Genomic DNA, 15,633 nt, shown 5'->3' on the forward strand with positions numbered 1-15,633 from the left:
ATCTGCACCTCCTCCCTAAGCAACTTCACCAAGTTCCTTGTGCTGATACAGGACTTCTCAAATGTTTGGTACCTGTACGGGTTTGTCCCTGATTAAAACGTATCCTCCAGGTTATTTCATTTTCTTCCTCCCAGGTAAGTAGGTGCTCTGGAAATGGGAGCATGTAAAATTCGTAACTGAAAACTTACTTGACTTTCTGAATCCACACACAGTAGTCTGAGATGTAGAGATCGTTTAGAATGTAAGCTGGGTCATTTTCCTGAAAAATTTTGTGAATGTCCAGTAGACACTTTAAAACTGCACTTTTACCTGAAGGAAATTGAAAAAATATAAAATCATCCTCAAGGAAAAACATCTGATTTTTTTTTAACTGAGAAATTCACACACTGAGGGGTAATATATTTATGGCAGCTCAGAGTTTTAATCATTTTTTGAATATTTTTCACATTCTTTTATTGCAAGAAATCGTATCAGTACTATTAAGTCCAAACCTCTTTATTTCTTTCCTTAAGAATTATGAAAAAATCTTTATATTCTATTGTTATAGCTGATTAATTGTGGTTACCTTAAAAATAACATAAAACATGAGTAGGTACATTAAATGACAGGGAGAGAAGCTTCCTAAGTAAATGAGTATTTAAATGCATCATAACTTTAGACAATGTTCTTCTATTTCAAGCTTTCAAAATACCATGGAAAATTATATTTTAGTTTTCAAATGTCTCTATTCCTTACATCAACATTTTTTGTCAAGGAATTATCTAGTACAAACTTAAATGTTTTCACCTTGAAGAACTGAAGAAAACTCAGACTGAAAACCAAAATATCATAGCCCTACTTCAAAAACAAGCTGACAAAATCACTTGGAAAAAAAGCCATCAAATACTGAAGTCTTGTTCAACCTAATTACTTTCTCCTGGTTGTTAAATGAACCTAATTTTAATCCAAACCCAAGCCTACAAAAGGAATCGCACAACTCGACAACAATTCCCTAGGTGTTCCAAACTTCAAGACGGTCCCTGAAATTTATTAACCATCAGGCAAATTACTATATCTACAGTAGTACCACTTCCTTAGATCTGTGAAATACGGCATTTTCAGTTTCACTGTTTCATTCTTATCTTTATAGTCCTAAAACGTGAAAATGCTGTACATTGACTTCGTGAAGACACTGGATGTGCTTTCATCGACATTTCCCACTTGACTTTTAGATATGATAAAAGGACCGTGAGCTACCTAATGACCTCACAAGATGCCAAAATCGCTGCCACTAAATTTTTAACACAATTAACACTAGAAAGTGAGCTTCATAAGAGCAGGGACTTGTTTTATTTATTCATTAATCCCCAATACCTAGAACAGAACCTTGTAGCAGTACATTTTCAATTGAAGTATTTTAAGGATGAATGAATGACACGGTAATCACCTGCTTAAAGCCTCACAATGTCTTCCATCCCCTAGCCTCACACACCAAGCCCTGACGACTTTTCTCTGGAAATGCCTCTTGTAGCTGCCCTTTCCCCACCACTCCCCGACCACCCATCCTCACTCGTGCGGAGATTATAAATTCTTCCACATCCCTCGGACTCTCTCCCGCTGAGCCCTCTGACATTGCATTTTGATGCGCTGCTTTCATCAGGGCCCTCCCTGCGCTTGCTTTCAAGACTCTGTGGACTTGTCCGTGGCCCATTGCTCAACTGCTTCCCCACACCTGGAAGGCCTTTTCCTCTCTGTTCCACCTGGAGGGATCCTAGCCTGCCTTCACAGCCCAGCTCAAGCCTTCATCCTGCAGGAAGCCCGGACTGACTTCCCTAATCGTCAGAGCTCTTACTAAACCCTGCAAAGGAGAGAAATGGAAAGGAAACTCGGCTGATTCTCCTCATAACCTCCTTTGCTCACTTCACAGAAGGAGAAACTGAGGCTCAAGGACCGTTAAGATACACTGCCATTGAGTGGAGGGCCCAGGATCCAAATTCTTAATTTACTGACTCCCGAAGCTACCCGCTATGCTACGCATGTGTTCTTGGGCCATTCGGTCTACATCACGTTTTTATTATTTGAGTTAAGCAGGTAGTAAGTTCAAAACAGGGGCCATGTTTTTTTCAAAAATTTTCACTAGGTGGCTTCCTCATACGCAGAGGGGAGGAATGTCAATAAACGCTCCACTGCTCAACGGGTTAAAAGAAATACTTAGAAGGCCTAAAACTACACTTGGTTAAGTCAAGGTCTCTGCGTCTTATCAAAGCGGCCCAGGGCAACTACGCGTAAGGAAGAGTGGGGATCCCCCCACGCCCCAGGCCTAGAAGGCAGAGTCTGATGACAGGAGGAGAGAATACAATCAAAACTCACAAAACCGATGAAACCAAGTTAGCCGTGTTATCCAAACAGAAAAAAATCAAGGGTGAGCTAACTAAACTGTGAGAATTTTTGGAACAGTTTAAATTGCAACAGAGAAAAAATGTCAGGGCAAGGGTATGCCAATTTCTTACTCTCTCTCTCTCTCTCTCTCCCTCTCTCTCTCTCTCGCTTGTTTGTGGGGAGGGGGACAGGGGGGTTTATGACAACTACTAACTTCAAGTTTTAAAAGTCAGCCATAGGTCTTTACCCAAAAAATAAACCATTCACTTGAAGCTTGTATAAGCTCCTCTATAGCGTGATGCCCCTGAATACTGCCTCTCGAGGACATGCCTTACTAACAGATGTGGGTTAATAGAAAATCCAGGACTTGGAGCTGGGCCTCACAGCAAATAATTCAGTAAGTGAAGAAAAGGGGTAGGTATGCCAGCTTGGAGGGCGGTGTGAAAAGGAGCAGAGTGGGACTTAAAACAGGGTAGGTTTGGGGCACAACAGAAAAAGACCATTTAGGTGGAGCAGATGGTTCCAGGAGAAGAACAAAGGGAGTACACGGGCGAGCCTGGGAGAAGCCAGGCTGTGACAGAGAGCAGGAGATGAACGCAGTCAGGCAGGACTGTGGGGACAACACCTAAAGGCAGGTGTGCACGGCGGCGACAGAAGACCCTACACACCAGAGAGTTTTCTGAAAAGGAGTGTGGAATTAAGGTCACATATTTAATGAGAACCCATTGCAACCGTTACCTAATGAAATTAGAGGAGCTCTCTTCTATTGATACTTGCTAGATGGGATGCTGCCCGATTCATGAATCACTGAATAAAGCCAATTAAATCTTCAAATTAAAAGAAAAAATTCCTAGTTTCGTTTTGCAGACATGCCTAAAGTGAGGTTGTCCCTTGCTAAGGGCCACAGGTAAGTTGAAATCTTCCAGTTATCAGAAAATAACAACAATAATAATAATAGCAACACCCAAAGTAATCAAATGTAAAGTGAAGCTGCATTGTACTTACATGTTTTGATCCCTGTTTTCTTAAAAAAAAAAAAAAAAGACAAATACACATGGAAAAAACTCTTAAACATAAACACCCCCAAATGATATTAATAGTATTCGTCTCTGTAGTCACTGAACAAATGTGTGAGGACCTGGTGTGTGCCAGGCATTGTTTCACACGTGGGATTACAGTTATTCTTCTTTAAACTTTCCCCTATTTTCAAAATTCTGCACAATAAACATTTATCTATTTAACAAAAAGTCAGACATTCCTGACTACATAGCTAACCCTTGAAATACTGACAAAGAATGTTAAAATTTTTAAATTCCTATTTCAATTTTCTTTACCTTGTATTTTTGCACAACTGAGAAGCAACATTTAGATCAGGTGATTCTAGAAAATCACACGCGAGGCACTTTTGAAAGAGAAAGTTACGCGTCCTTCAAAAGCTTGTGTTTTCATCCTCAAACTATTTCCAGTGTGCTGTGTGACAAGTAAGGTAAAAGAAAAGTAGGCTCCCGGCAGCTGACACTCCAGAACAAAAAGTACATTAAAACCATCCTGCCCCCAACATTGTGTACTGTCACCCCAAGGCCATACTTGACCTCGTGTGTCCCCACTAAATCACCATAGGTGACTACAGCATCAATAGATTATTACATTACAGCCAGGAGGCTCAGGAAGCATGCAGCTTTTTTTTTTTTTTTTTACAACATCTCTCTTGCACTGACTGCTCCTTCTCTCAGGTTGCCAACTACTTGCCCAACAGCTATCAGCAAAGGAAAGAGCTGGCCCTCCTCCAGGCTGTCACACAGCCAGTGGTTAGAAGGGGACTCAGTGTACCTGCCTCCTGTGGGGCTGTATCCAGTCATGGGCTCATCACACATCCCATGCGCCTGAAAAACTGCTCAGGCCTAAATCTGAGAGATTCATTTCTGCTCAAAGGCACTGCGGGAAAGTGACCGTTTTTTGCCAGCTCACTGCCTGGTCCAGAGCAGGAAAAAGCAGGTACCTTGCACAGTAACCATGGTAACTATTTTCACCACAGAGATGCAATAACAGGCCTGTCCAAAGAGTTAGGGATTCTCTATGCTCAACCTCGTCCTCACTGAAGCCAACCCTATCCATGGAGCAAAGACTTCTGACACCAAGATCTCTCCAAGACAGTCTAAAACCAGTGAAGGCAGTTTAAAACTAGTGACCTGGCATATAAATGACAAGTGCCATGAACGTTTTACCTCAGGGAAAATGACTGTCTAATGACAACAGAGAAACATGGTAACAGCATTAAAAAAAAAAAAGGATGATAGTAACAAGCAGGTAGACAGTAAACAGTATTTAACACAGTCTCTGGCTACGCATTCTCCAGCTTTTCTTTAAAGGGAACGTAAACTAAGAACAATGCGCTTTCCTGTTCTGGACAGATGCGGCATCTCAGGTTAATATATCTTAAACCAGAGACGAGATTGAGCTGTTCTAAATTAGAATCCACTGGCTATTGGAAATCTTCCTATTAGCCGATGAGGTTTGGCCATAATTGCTCACTGACAGACCAAGCTCATGGTTGAAGGCTCTTAAGAAATGGCTCCCATCTCTAGGAGATTAAAAGGATAGTGGATGTTTCCACTGGCTAAAAGCCAGCATAGAAAAAAAATAATAAAAACTGCTAACTCTATATAGCAAGAGCTGAATTTCTTTTCAACTCTTGGTACATTATAGCAATGATATGGCTGTGGTTTTCAGGGTAGCTATTTCTGTCCTTGAAAGTCTGAGCCATACAAGACAAGAAGCCAAAAAGAGTAAAGGAAAAAGAGTGGTTATTCAAAACACCTGGAGGAAAGCACTGCTTGGTCTTCATTTGTAAAATCATCTCAAAATGAAAGCCAACAGGGCTATCATGCTAAAATGCATAACTTAGTAGATATCTGGCTAGAATTCTGGGATTTCTGATGAGACCACATTATCAGGAGGGATAATTCATGAATTATTCTTAACATTAATTTTCAGAGATCATCTGACCATAAAAAGAGATGACAGAGAAGAACTGTGTCAAATTAATCCAAGTTAAGAGAATCGAAGTGTGGTAATTTGCTTCAATATCGGGCCCTGTTAGGAAGTAGCATAAAGTCCAGTCCCTAACAATTAACACAAACATGCGTTAAATTTAACTTTATGAAAGCTTCTCAGTCTGTTTAGTATTTTTATCCTCAACTTTCTCAGATGCCATTTAAGCTCTTACATTTTGGGGCTGTAATAAGAAACAAATACTGGAAGCCATGATAGTTGTTATTTTGAGCACAAACTCACAGCCCTAAATAAATTTTTAGATTCTTTTTTGTTATTAAAATTACATATACTGTCTGTATAGCCACAAACAAAATCAACACAAAGCAAACATACACTCTGTAAGTGTTCCCTCTGCCTGCAATGCACAAACCTCAACCCAAACCTAACTTACCATCCAGTCTCAAAATGAGCATATACTTCCTTAGGAACTGACTTCCCACTCACCCAACCCCTACCCCGACCCAAGCCGGTTTGAGTTGTTCCATAACGCCTGCCACACTGTCCCTTACGGTAGTTAATAGCTACCCACTTCTGCTGCACCAAGTACTCTCCATACGCTGCATCATTTAACCCTACTAAAGTTGGTGACCTCTTGCTCATTTCATACATGAGGAAACTGAGACTCAATGTAATGAAAGAGTTGGCCAAGATCACAGCTGGGAAGCAACAGTCAGGATGAAAACAGGTACATCTGCCTCCCAGCCACTGCGTAATATATAGCGTCACTATTTATCACATTGTGTGGCAACCTCCTTGACAGGAAAGAACACGGCTTCTCATCTGTCTTCCCGGGTCTAGAACAATGTCTGGCAAACTGTAGGATCCTGTTCAGTAAAGGCTGGCTGTTAATGTAGCCTGGCTCACACAGAACCTAAGTTTAAAAGCACCTGGTCAAATTGCTCAGTTAACACGTACTAGTTGTAACACCTTTGTGATCTGTACACTTAAGCCATGATGTCATGACAGATGTGGGCTATACAATGGGTTTGCCTCCCCTTTTTATTTCTATTCCCTGACAAGAAAAGGATGTAGCTGTGCCAACTTTCTTCTATCACCACACCATCAGAAGTTCAAGTAATGAATTTAACCCAAGGCTGCTTTTTGCCTTTTCTGCTCTAACAGTCCCTGCCAGATTTGCTGGTTTGAAAGGACAGCTTGGACATTCACTCTATCCTCCTCCTTAAGTCACCTGTCAAAGCAGTAGTTGTGTCAGTTTAGAAATACATGGCCGGATGTCATCAAAATTACATAATGGCAGCATGACTAATTTTTCTTCAGACAGTTAAGAGTGAGGCATCCAAGTTCAAGGTAGAACATTAAAAAAGAAAATCCCATCTATACAGTAAGTATAAAAGTAGAAAGGTTAAGAAGTTGAACATGCACGGAAAAAAGCTCTTGGAACAGTTGCAATGTAGACCTGAATTAAAAACAAAAAAATCCATAAGCACCTAAAACTTCTTAATTCTGTGGATAAAATTTTATTTCAACTATTCCACCTTATGAATACAGCATGTATCTCAATGCCTGGTAGCTCAATTTAAAATAAATTCTTTGCATTGCTCCTTTAATTAAGACTATTATACTTCATTTTCCCAGGAGCTATTACTTAATATGGAAAGTTCTGACTTTTTTTTTTTTGGAATTAGCTTAGTTTCCAGTTGGGAAAACTAAGACTGTACATGCAGTCAGAAAGAAGAAACATATAGGAAGAAAGACAACTGGATTCCTTAAATGGCTCACAAAGGGGAAAAACAAACCCAGTCCGACCAGACTTACGAGTGAGTCCCTTTTGGTGATGGGAAATACTGACCAGGTCAAGGTAAAAGGAAAAAAACCAAAGCCTTTCGACACCCTCACTGTATCACAGTTGAGAATGTCTGTGATGGCTGAATGGTTTGCATACTGGGAGAACTGAGTTACGCTTCTTTACATTTTAATCAGTGTACTGGAAACAGAATCTAGTAAAGATGATTACGTATCTCTATCTACATGTAAGTTTAATTTATATTAAAAAGTTACATAAAAACTTTATGAAATTAAGGTCTTAGAATTCTAGTCTCAAAATTCTAAAAGGCTAAGGAAAGATCATTAAAAAGCTACACATAAATAATCTTGTGCAGTTCTTAGCTCATTTCTTTACAAAGTAAAAATAACAATGGTAACTCTTGCACTGTGGAACAGCTGTACAGCCCAGAATCTGCTTGCCTTGGTGTCATTTCTTAGCTGTTTGGTACTTAATCTGAATCTGTTTCCAGGTCTATAGATGGAGAGGGGAAATTCTTCAGAATTGCTGTGGGAATTGAGCGAGACAAGGACATGTAAGCACTTTACAGATGACAAGGGAAGGAGGACATCAGGTCATATGGGATCAAGGGTCCCGGGACTCCCCTGACTAGCTCCTACCCTTCTACCTGCAAAGCACGTGCCCACGTACTCCTTCCTCCTCCGCACCACTGCTGGCACCCCAGTCCAGACCCAGTACCTGTCCCCAAACTACTCGGCTTCAGGTGAGAATGGCAGTCTCCTCTATTCTCCACACCTCGAATCTCACCCCCTGCAATGACTTGGTGTTTCTGCCAGATCAATGTGACTCCATGGGCCTGTCACAGACCCCAACGCCAGACTCTGCAGTGGTCCCTCACTGAATAAGACCTAGTCTCCTCAGAGGAAGACAAATCCTGTATGGTATCAGTTATATGTGACATCTAAACAATACAACAAACAAAAGACACACACTCACAGACAGAGAGAACAAACTAGTGGTTACCAGTGGGGAGAGGGAAGGGGGAGGGGCAAGATAGGGGTAGGGGAGCAAGGAGTACAAACTATTAGGTATCAAATAAGCTACAAGGATATATTGTACAACACGGGGAATATGGCCAATATTTTGTAATAACTGTAAATGGAACGTAACCTTTAAAAATTATTAAAAAAAAAAATCAGAGCCAGTCTCCTTAGGAAGCACTGCAGGCTCTCCACCGTGCTCCCCAACACACCACTCCCGCCTCTTCCTTCAACTCCCCTCACAGCCCAGGCCTCCAGACAAAGCAGAATATGTGTCATTTCTTAACGTGTAACTCTTTTCTTTTCCTCTCCCTGATTTTCTTTACTTTCTGCTTTCTCAGGAAATACCTTCCTCCACTTCTTTTCTAAATCCTACACATTCTTGAAGTAATAAGGGCCATGCACCTCACGCATCAGGCTGTTTGCTTCTGCCCTGTCTAGCCCCTCCCCTCCCCCGTATCAAAAGCACCCTTTGGAGTCTGAGTGAGGAGGCATGGTACTGGAATCCGGGGACTCATCCCCTCCACCCGGATCAGGCTAAGCTGAGGAGGGTAGCAATACAAAAGCAAGTAGAAAGAGAGGTAAGGGATCTGGGTTTTGTTCTGTTCTGCTCTTTTAAGGTTCCTGGTCATAGTCACTTAAGAGAATGCAGGACCTCTACCTCCTTCCCCACCTCATCTTGGAGCCCACACCAGGGGGAGACCGGGTCTCAAGCTGCGACGGAAGGAGCAGAGACCCGGTACAAGGCCTCACTGCAGCTGGAAACGGGCAGGACCAAGAGGGTGTGAGAAATCAGGCTGGCACTTAGCTTGCTCTAGAGTCGAAATCATAAACTGATGGCCCACATAGGCTGACCTGGGTGCCCAGACATGCCATGGCTCTTATAGTATCACATTAAATCTTCACATCATTGTTCACATTCGAACTTTTGAGCAATTTTATATTAAAGATCATGACTTTCCACTTCTTTTTAAGTCCCTAAAGGTGGCAACCCCACATATCCACATGGCAACAACAGGCTACCGATGGAGCATGTATGTCTCCAGTTCACACAGGCCTCATTGCTCCCATGTTTCTTCAACTCTGCCACCCTCATTCATTCGCCTGCTTGGCCAAGCAGGCATCTCTGTTTCTCCTAATGTTGAAGGACCTACTCTAACAGGAACGAACTAGTTCAGGTCTGTCTCATCCTGTGGGGAGGACAGAAACAGCTGACAGGATCCCCTTCAATACTGGCTACTACCTGGAACGGAAGGCAGCCAAAGACTTTGGCTCACTTGCAGAGGGTTCCCCTCCAATCCCGTACACAGCTGACCCTTGAACAACGAAGGGATTAATCCACATGTAACTTATAGGCAGCCTCTGTATCTGCAGTTCCACCCCATCCACAGATTCAACCAACCACAGACACTGTAGCACTACAGTATTTCCTACGGAAAAAAATCCACCTAGGAGTGGACCTGCCCATGATCAAACCCACGTTGTTCGAGGGCCAACGTCAGGTATACCTATAGCAAGGGGAGGCACATTTTTTCTCTGAAGAGCCAGAGAGTAAATATTTTGCCTTTGCAGGCCACATAATCTGTTGCTAGTTTACTCAAGTCTGCCACTGTATCACAAGAGCAGCCATAAACAATACCCAAGTGGAGGAGGATGGCTGTGTTCCAATACAGCTTTATTTCTGGGCACCAAAATTTGAAGTTCACATAATTTAAATGTGTCATGAAATACTATTTTCCTTTTGATTTCTTTTCAACATTTGAAGACGTAAAAAGCATTTTTAACTCACAAGTCATACAGCACGGATTTGGCCTGTGGGTGGTAGGTAAGGTATTTTCTTAAGGGATTTTTCTCCTTTGTATATTACAAATCCTTATATTTTGTATACTATCTTTCGTCTTATCATTCCTGTTACACAATAAACTCAAGAGCCAAGGTCAAGGCATATATAGTCTCATAACTCTGACGATTCTCCTTTAACGCCTTTGCACTGAGAAGGGATTTGATTTGTGTCTGTTGCATAAACACCTGCCTGCTTGTTACTTTTCAGTATTAATTCCTATTGAAAGAAACCCTAACTTGCAAAAATAGGATTCTCCCATGACTTCCATTTAACATATAAAGTATTATTCAACTTACTTCATCTAGGTCTCAGTATCACCATGCAACAGGACTTTCACTCATTAGGGTAAACAAAATATTTTCTCTTTGTTCTCCCAAATTTGTCTTAAATATATACATTTTCCTGCCTTTATCCGCTTACTTAAAGAACGTAAACTTACAGTTACTTCCTTAAAAAAAATAGATCCATAAAAAAAATCTCTAAACTGACTTTAGATTTATTAAAAGAGGCACTAACCAGAGAAGTTTTTTTAAAAGCCATAATATCAAACCATGTAACTAACCTCCTGGGGGTTCTTTTACACGACTCAGCTCAGAAACTGCAGAAATTAACAAAAAATCTTATATAAATAGTACAGGAAATACAATGTAGATTTAAATTGGATATATGTATATATATGTGTGTATATATCTATATCTATCCATCTATCTATCTATATATATACACACACACACATATATGTAAATATTTAAGAGATCAGCGGTGGATTTTGAGCCATCACCCACCCGTAAGATACTTTAAGTGATTTTTTTGGAGCAGAATAACCATAAGACCTTAATCATTTGCGGCAATTAAAAGGCATTTGTAAACCATACAGGAAATGCTGCCCCCTAGAGAGTATTTTAAGGGAACAAAGAATGTTTTATACAAATGTAATAACCCAGCGATTATGACGTGAGCAATCTAAAAAAATTTCAGAGATTAACAATATTTAATGATTAACAGGATCCTTAGAGGAAACAAGTGTCTATGGAGTTGATCGGAATTTGATTTTGCTCCCTTTAATGTTTATGCACATACACAGCATCCTTCCATACAAAAGTGTATGTATAAACCCGCAAATGCTCTGAGGGTAAATAATACAGATAGATACCAAGAAGGTGCCAATTTAAGACTGGGAAACCAGATTTAGGCTCTGATGAAGAGGTGTGAGTAAAAGAAATCTGCTTTGCCTGGTGGAAGAAACCCAGGAGAGTGAGGCCAAAGACTGGCACATGGGGACCTCCCAGCAGAGTCCTACTCTTTCCCACACACGTTCCAGCTGCAGCTCCCACGCACCAGGGCTCAGAAGCCCCTCCTTTCTTAGGTTAGCTGGTATGCAAGTAAGCAGTCAGCAAAAGCAGGTACCAAAAGTACTTCAATATTTGATCTGAATTCCATGCTACTGAAATTTCCTGAAAGCACTACAGTTGTTCCATTCTTTGAGACATTTTGTGATGGGGAATTGACTAGGAAATGAAAAGTTCGAGCACAATTTAGAATGAAGAAGAAAACAGAAAGAATTATCATCTGCTGGCTGGGGAGCAGGGAATTAAGTGATCATATGAGGGAAGCAGAGAAATCAATTCTGGAGACCAGCTGACTCAGGTAGGAAGGGAACTGTCAACTAGTTTTAGAGGCTGCAGAGCAAATCTCAGGGTCAGAGAGCCTGTAACTCGCAAGTTTCACTGATGAAATCATGCTCCTCTATGAACTGCCTCATGCCCCGCACTCACAATATTTAGAACACTTCTCCTACTCCTATGTCCAATACTACCCACCCTTCAAGTGCCAATTCAAATCTCATGTCCCAAATGAAGCTTCCTCTGATCCCCAATGACATGTCACCTCTCCCTGTTTTGAACTACTTAGCTGGCATTTCGTGTAAGGTGCTCACCACTGCCTACCCTGTATTTTACATTTGTGATGGACATCTTAGCTCCCCTACTCACGCAGGTGCTCCCAAACACAGTACAGGAATCTAATTCAGCTTTCTGCTGCTCTTCGTACGTACAGGGTGCTTTGTACGTAATAAATAGCTTTTTAGTACGTACTGACAAAATACCTACTGAATGAATAAACAGATGGACGCATCAACCAATGTACAAGTACTTCAGAGCAACAGGAAATTGAGGAGCCGATAATCTGAAGACAAATAAGGCAGAAGCTCCCCTCTGTAGGAGGTTCAATGTCTTACGTGACTTAAAGCTCAGCCAATTTTCCTGGCTTTATGTTTTCGCCCACTGTATTTCTGCTTTGAGCTACTCATTACGAATGTAATTTTTTTTTTTTAAACCTGGTAGCTGTGTTATTCCAGGGCCCCCATTAGAATTTTAAGTTCTCTGAGTGCGAGTCGCATCCTTCCTGCTCGCTCCTGGATCTTCAGACCCAGCTCAGCACCTTCACATAGCAAGTGCTCAACCAACACTTGTTGAATAACCCTCAAAATCATTTTACATAATGCACTTGAGGAAAAACTAAAAGGTCTAATGGTTCCTTAAAATGTCCCTAATAGAGAAGCCACAAAAATGAAATACAGATGAATGTCAACACCGAAAACTCCTAGTGATTTCATCTTCTAGTTTTCAAGTTAGAGTAATCCTTACAATTCAATTAAAAAGCAGCATTTGGACTTTTGACTAAATAGAATTCAAACACTAAAAACAAATTCATCTTCCAGGTTGCGTGAGGACTCAGAGCTCACACAACATACTGGCCATAGCTCAGTTTCTTGAACTATCATTTTCCTTAAAGGAAAAGATCAGCCCCCAAGTCCTGTGCTGTGGTTCTTTTCTTTCACATTGATTGTGTTATTACAACTATCTACAGAGGAGGTTAGTAAAGCAGTCATTTCTGAAAAATTGATTATTGAGCCCAGTGAGACTAATATGTAAGGGTTATTAATTGTATGAAGTAATGCCAATTTTTACTTGGTAACAATAACTAATCTCCAGAAGCCTGTTTCTTAGGTTATGGTCTGCCATGCAGCCACTAGGCATCAGACCCCAAATGTTCATGGAAAGGCAGGTTTCTGGTTAGCCCTAAAAACAAAACAGAACCAGAAATAATAATAATACTACCTTCAAATGTGTGTTTTCATTAGCCAAAAAAATTTATACAACTGTCTGAACAAAAAGTATAATATTTTCTACAAAATGGTGAATAAATTTAAAACACAGATGTATAGGGGTTAAGAGTCCAGACTTAAATAAATAAACAAAGATCACAACATGTACAAAGAGAGACCACAGGACGGTGAACCCCCAAGTACTCATCACCCAGCTTCAGCAAGTACCAACTCGTGGCCAGCCTTGTTTCCTCCACACCCTGCCCACTTTCCCCCGACCCACTGTGGATTATTGTGAAGTGAATCCTGGCTTCATATAATTTCCTTTACTATAACTATTTCAACACTTCAAAGGGCACAGACTTTGAGTCAGACAGACCAGGCGTCCAGTCCAGGCTCCGCCAACTCCTAGCTGGGTAACCCTGGGCAAGTAGAGTGAACTTCCTTGAGCTTGTCTTCTATCTGCAAAATGGAGACAGAAATCCCGACTTCTCAGGAAGACAGTGTGGATGAAATGAGGAACTGAGCCTAGCGCTGGCACACAGAAAGGAGTCAACAGGGCGCTGCAGCTAGAATGCCTACTGTGCTAGCACGTTAAGGCAGGACTCTCTCTGACTCACTTCCAATAAGGCTCACAAAGGACAAAAGAGATATCGAGTGTTCCCATATAGTAACAAGACATGCTAAAACCCTCTGTGCTAAGCTTGTAGAGACACTAACCAAAAACTGATTTATGACCCCTTAGAACAATATTCACCTCTGGGAATTTAAGTGTAAAGAGGTCCAGAAAGTCTCTTCGGATAAGGTGGCTGGAGCGCTATGGGGTTTCTACCACCACTCAGGAGGGAGAGGAGAAGGTACTTTCCTACCACCTTAAACCCCCAAGAGAAAGGGGGTTTTGTGGGGGAACCCTGAAGAACGTAACCTACCTGGCCCGGAACCTGTGGGGATATAAAGCCTGGTGTCTGACCCAAACCTGATCACAGGCCCCCAGGGAGAAGCAGGAAGGAACAGCCCGCGGCCGAGTGGAGGGCAGCTCTGGAAGCAAGCAGTGCTCTGCAGCAGGGCAACGGGCCCCTCGCCACTGCTGGCTTCCCAACCTGACGCAGGCCTGAGCTGGGGAAGGCAAGATTTATTTTTTTAATCAAGTTCAAAGGAAACACTTTGAGTACTGAAATCAGACTCCTCTTATAATCTAAAGCAATAGAAAAAGTTACAGAATATCATATATTATAGGATATACGTGTGTGATGTGATATTTATAGGGTACATATTCCATCCAGAAACAATCAAAGAAAGACTCCACAGAATGAGCTCAACGGGGGGAACGGGGAGAAAAAATTAAGTTTTTCCCCTTTTACCCCTTGAAGTTTAGCCCTTTCAATCTAACAGTTACATTATATGTTCAACAGCGGCACAAGAGTATAAAAGAAGAGTAAAGAATCCCTTTAGAAAGCTGAATGAAACGTAGACAGGAGTACAAACGGTAAGTTGTATAAACAACGTATAATCAAATACTAAACTATGTCGCTTCTAAAGAGAATAAAATTTCTTAAAACATATTAGAAAAGCTGCTCTCTTTTGATTCCTTTTGTTCATTGATTTTTCAGTGAGTAACAGCACCTAAGTGATGCTTCCGTGAAGGATTCTTCCCACTCTTCCCCAAAGAATGGAACAAGGAGGAGGAAGTGAAAATTGCTAAAGAGACAGGAACAGATAGAAAAAATGGGGATGATCATGTGTCCCAAGAATATCAATTCAGGGAGAGCAATTCCACATGCAAGGCCCTATGTTAAGCACTAAAATAACACTTACAGGGACAAAGTAGGTTTTCTGGCCTTGCAGGAATTTGAGCGAGACATACGGTAACAGTGAGAGATGAACGCGCAGTCTTCCGGGGTGGGGAAGGTACAGCAGAGAGAATGTAAAATTGAAAATAGCCAAAGGCCCAGTAAAGAATCTTTGTAAAGGCCTCTGTGAAGTCACGTAAAGCAAATTCATGGCTGTTTAAAAACTTAGCTCTCAGTCAATCTTCTGTGGATTCTGACACCAGCCTTCCTTCATTGGTTCTGGAAGCGTGTTTCACTTGAGGTTGGTATTTCTTCTGGGGCAAGACTTATTTATTACTTTCAACTATGGAAGCACTATACTGACCTTTATAATAAAAGTGTGATCACTCTTTTGAATTATAAGTAGGCACGAATTCATTCTTGGAAAACATTAAATGCTAAACCAGAGCTACCTGCACTTAAATTATAAGGTGTCTAAACAACTGAGACTCTTCCATGGCATTAAAGGCATCCTAGTGTCACCCACCTGTATGAACAAAGGTTTCAATCCTCATCCAGAACTTGCCATCCCCTTAGCTTATGGTGTGAACTCTAGACAATCCAGCTTTCTGTTTCAGCACTAACGAGCCACACCCTAAATTAGCCACAGAACATACTGTGCATGATTTATAGAGGGTTGGTATTCATTTTCAGCGTGC

General features: G+C 41.3%; 1 protein-coding gene across 1 annotated transcript in view; it reads right to left on the bottom strand.

Annotated features, from left to right (window-relative positions):
- SHQ1 (SHQ1, H/ACA ribonucleoprotein assembly factor) overlaps positions 1-15,633 on the bottom strand; it is a 90,216-nt gene that overhangs the window by 36,899 nt on the left and 37,684 nt on the right. Inside the window, 1 exon segment of the mRNA XM_022572550.3 lies at positions 189-309. Coding sequence (XP_022428258.1) covers positions 189-309 — 121 coding nt within the window.

The sequence above is a fragment of the Delphinapterus leucas genome, chromosome 10, assembly GCF_059928025.1.
Source record: "Delphinapterus leucas isolate spDelLeu-1000000601 "Yukka" chromosome 10, BTC_Dleu_Yukka2, whole genome shotgun sequence".
NCBI lineage: Eukaryota > Metazoa > Chordata > Mammalia > Artiodactyla > Monodontidae > Delphinapterus > Delphinapterus leucas.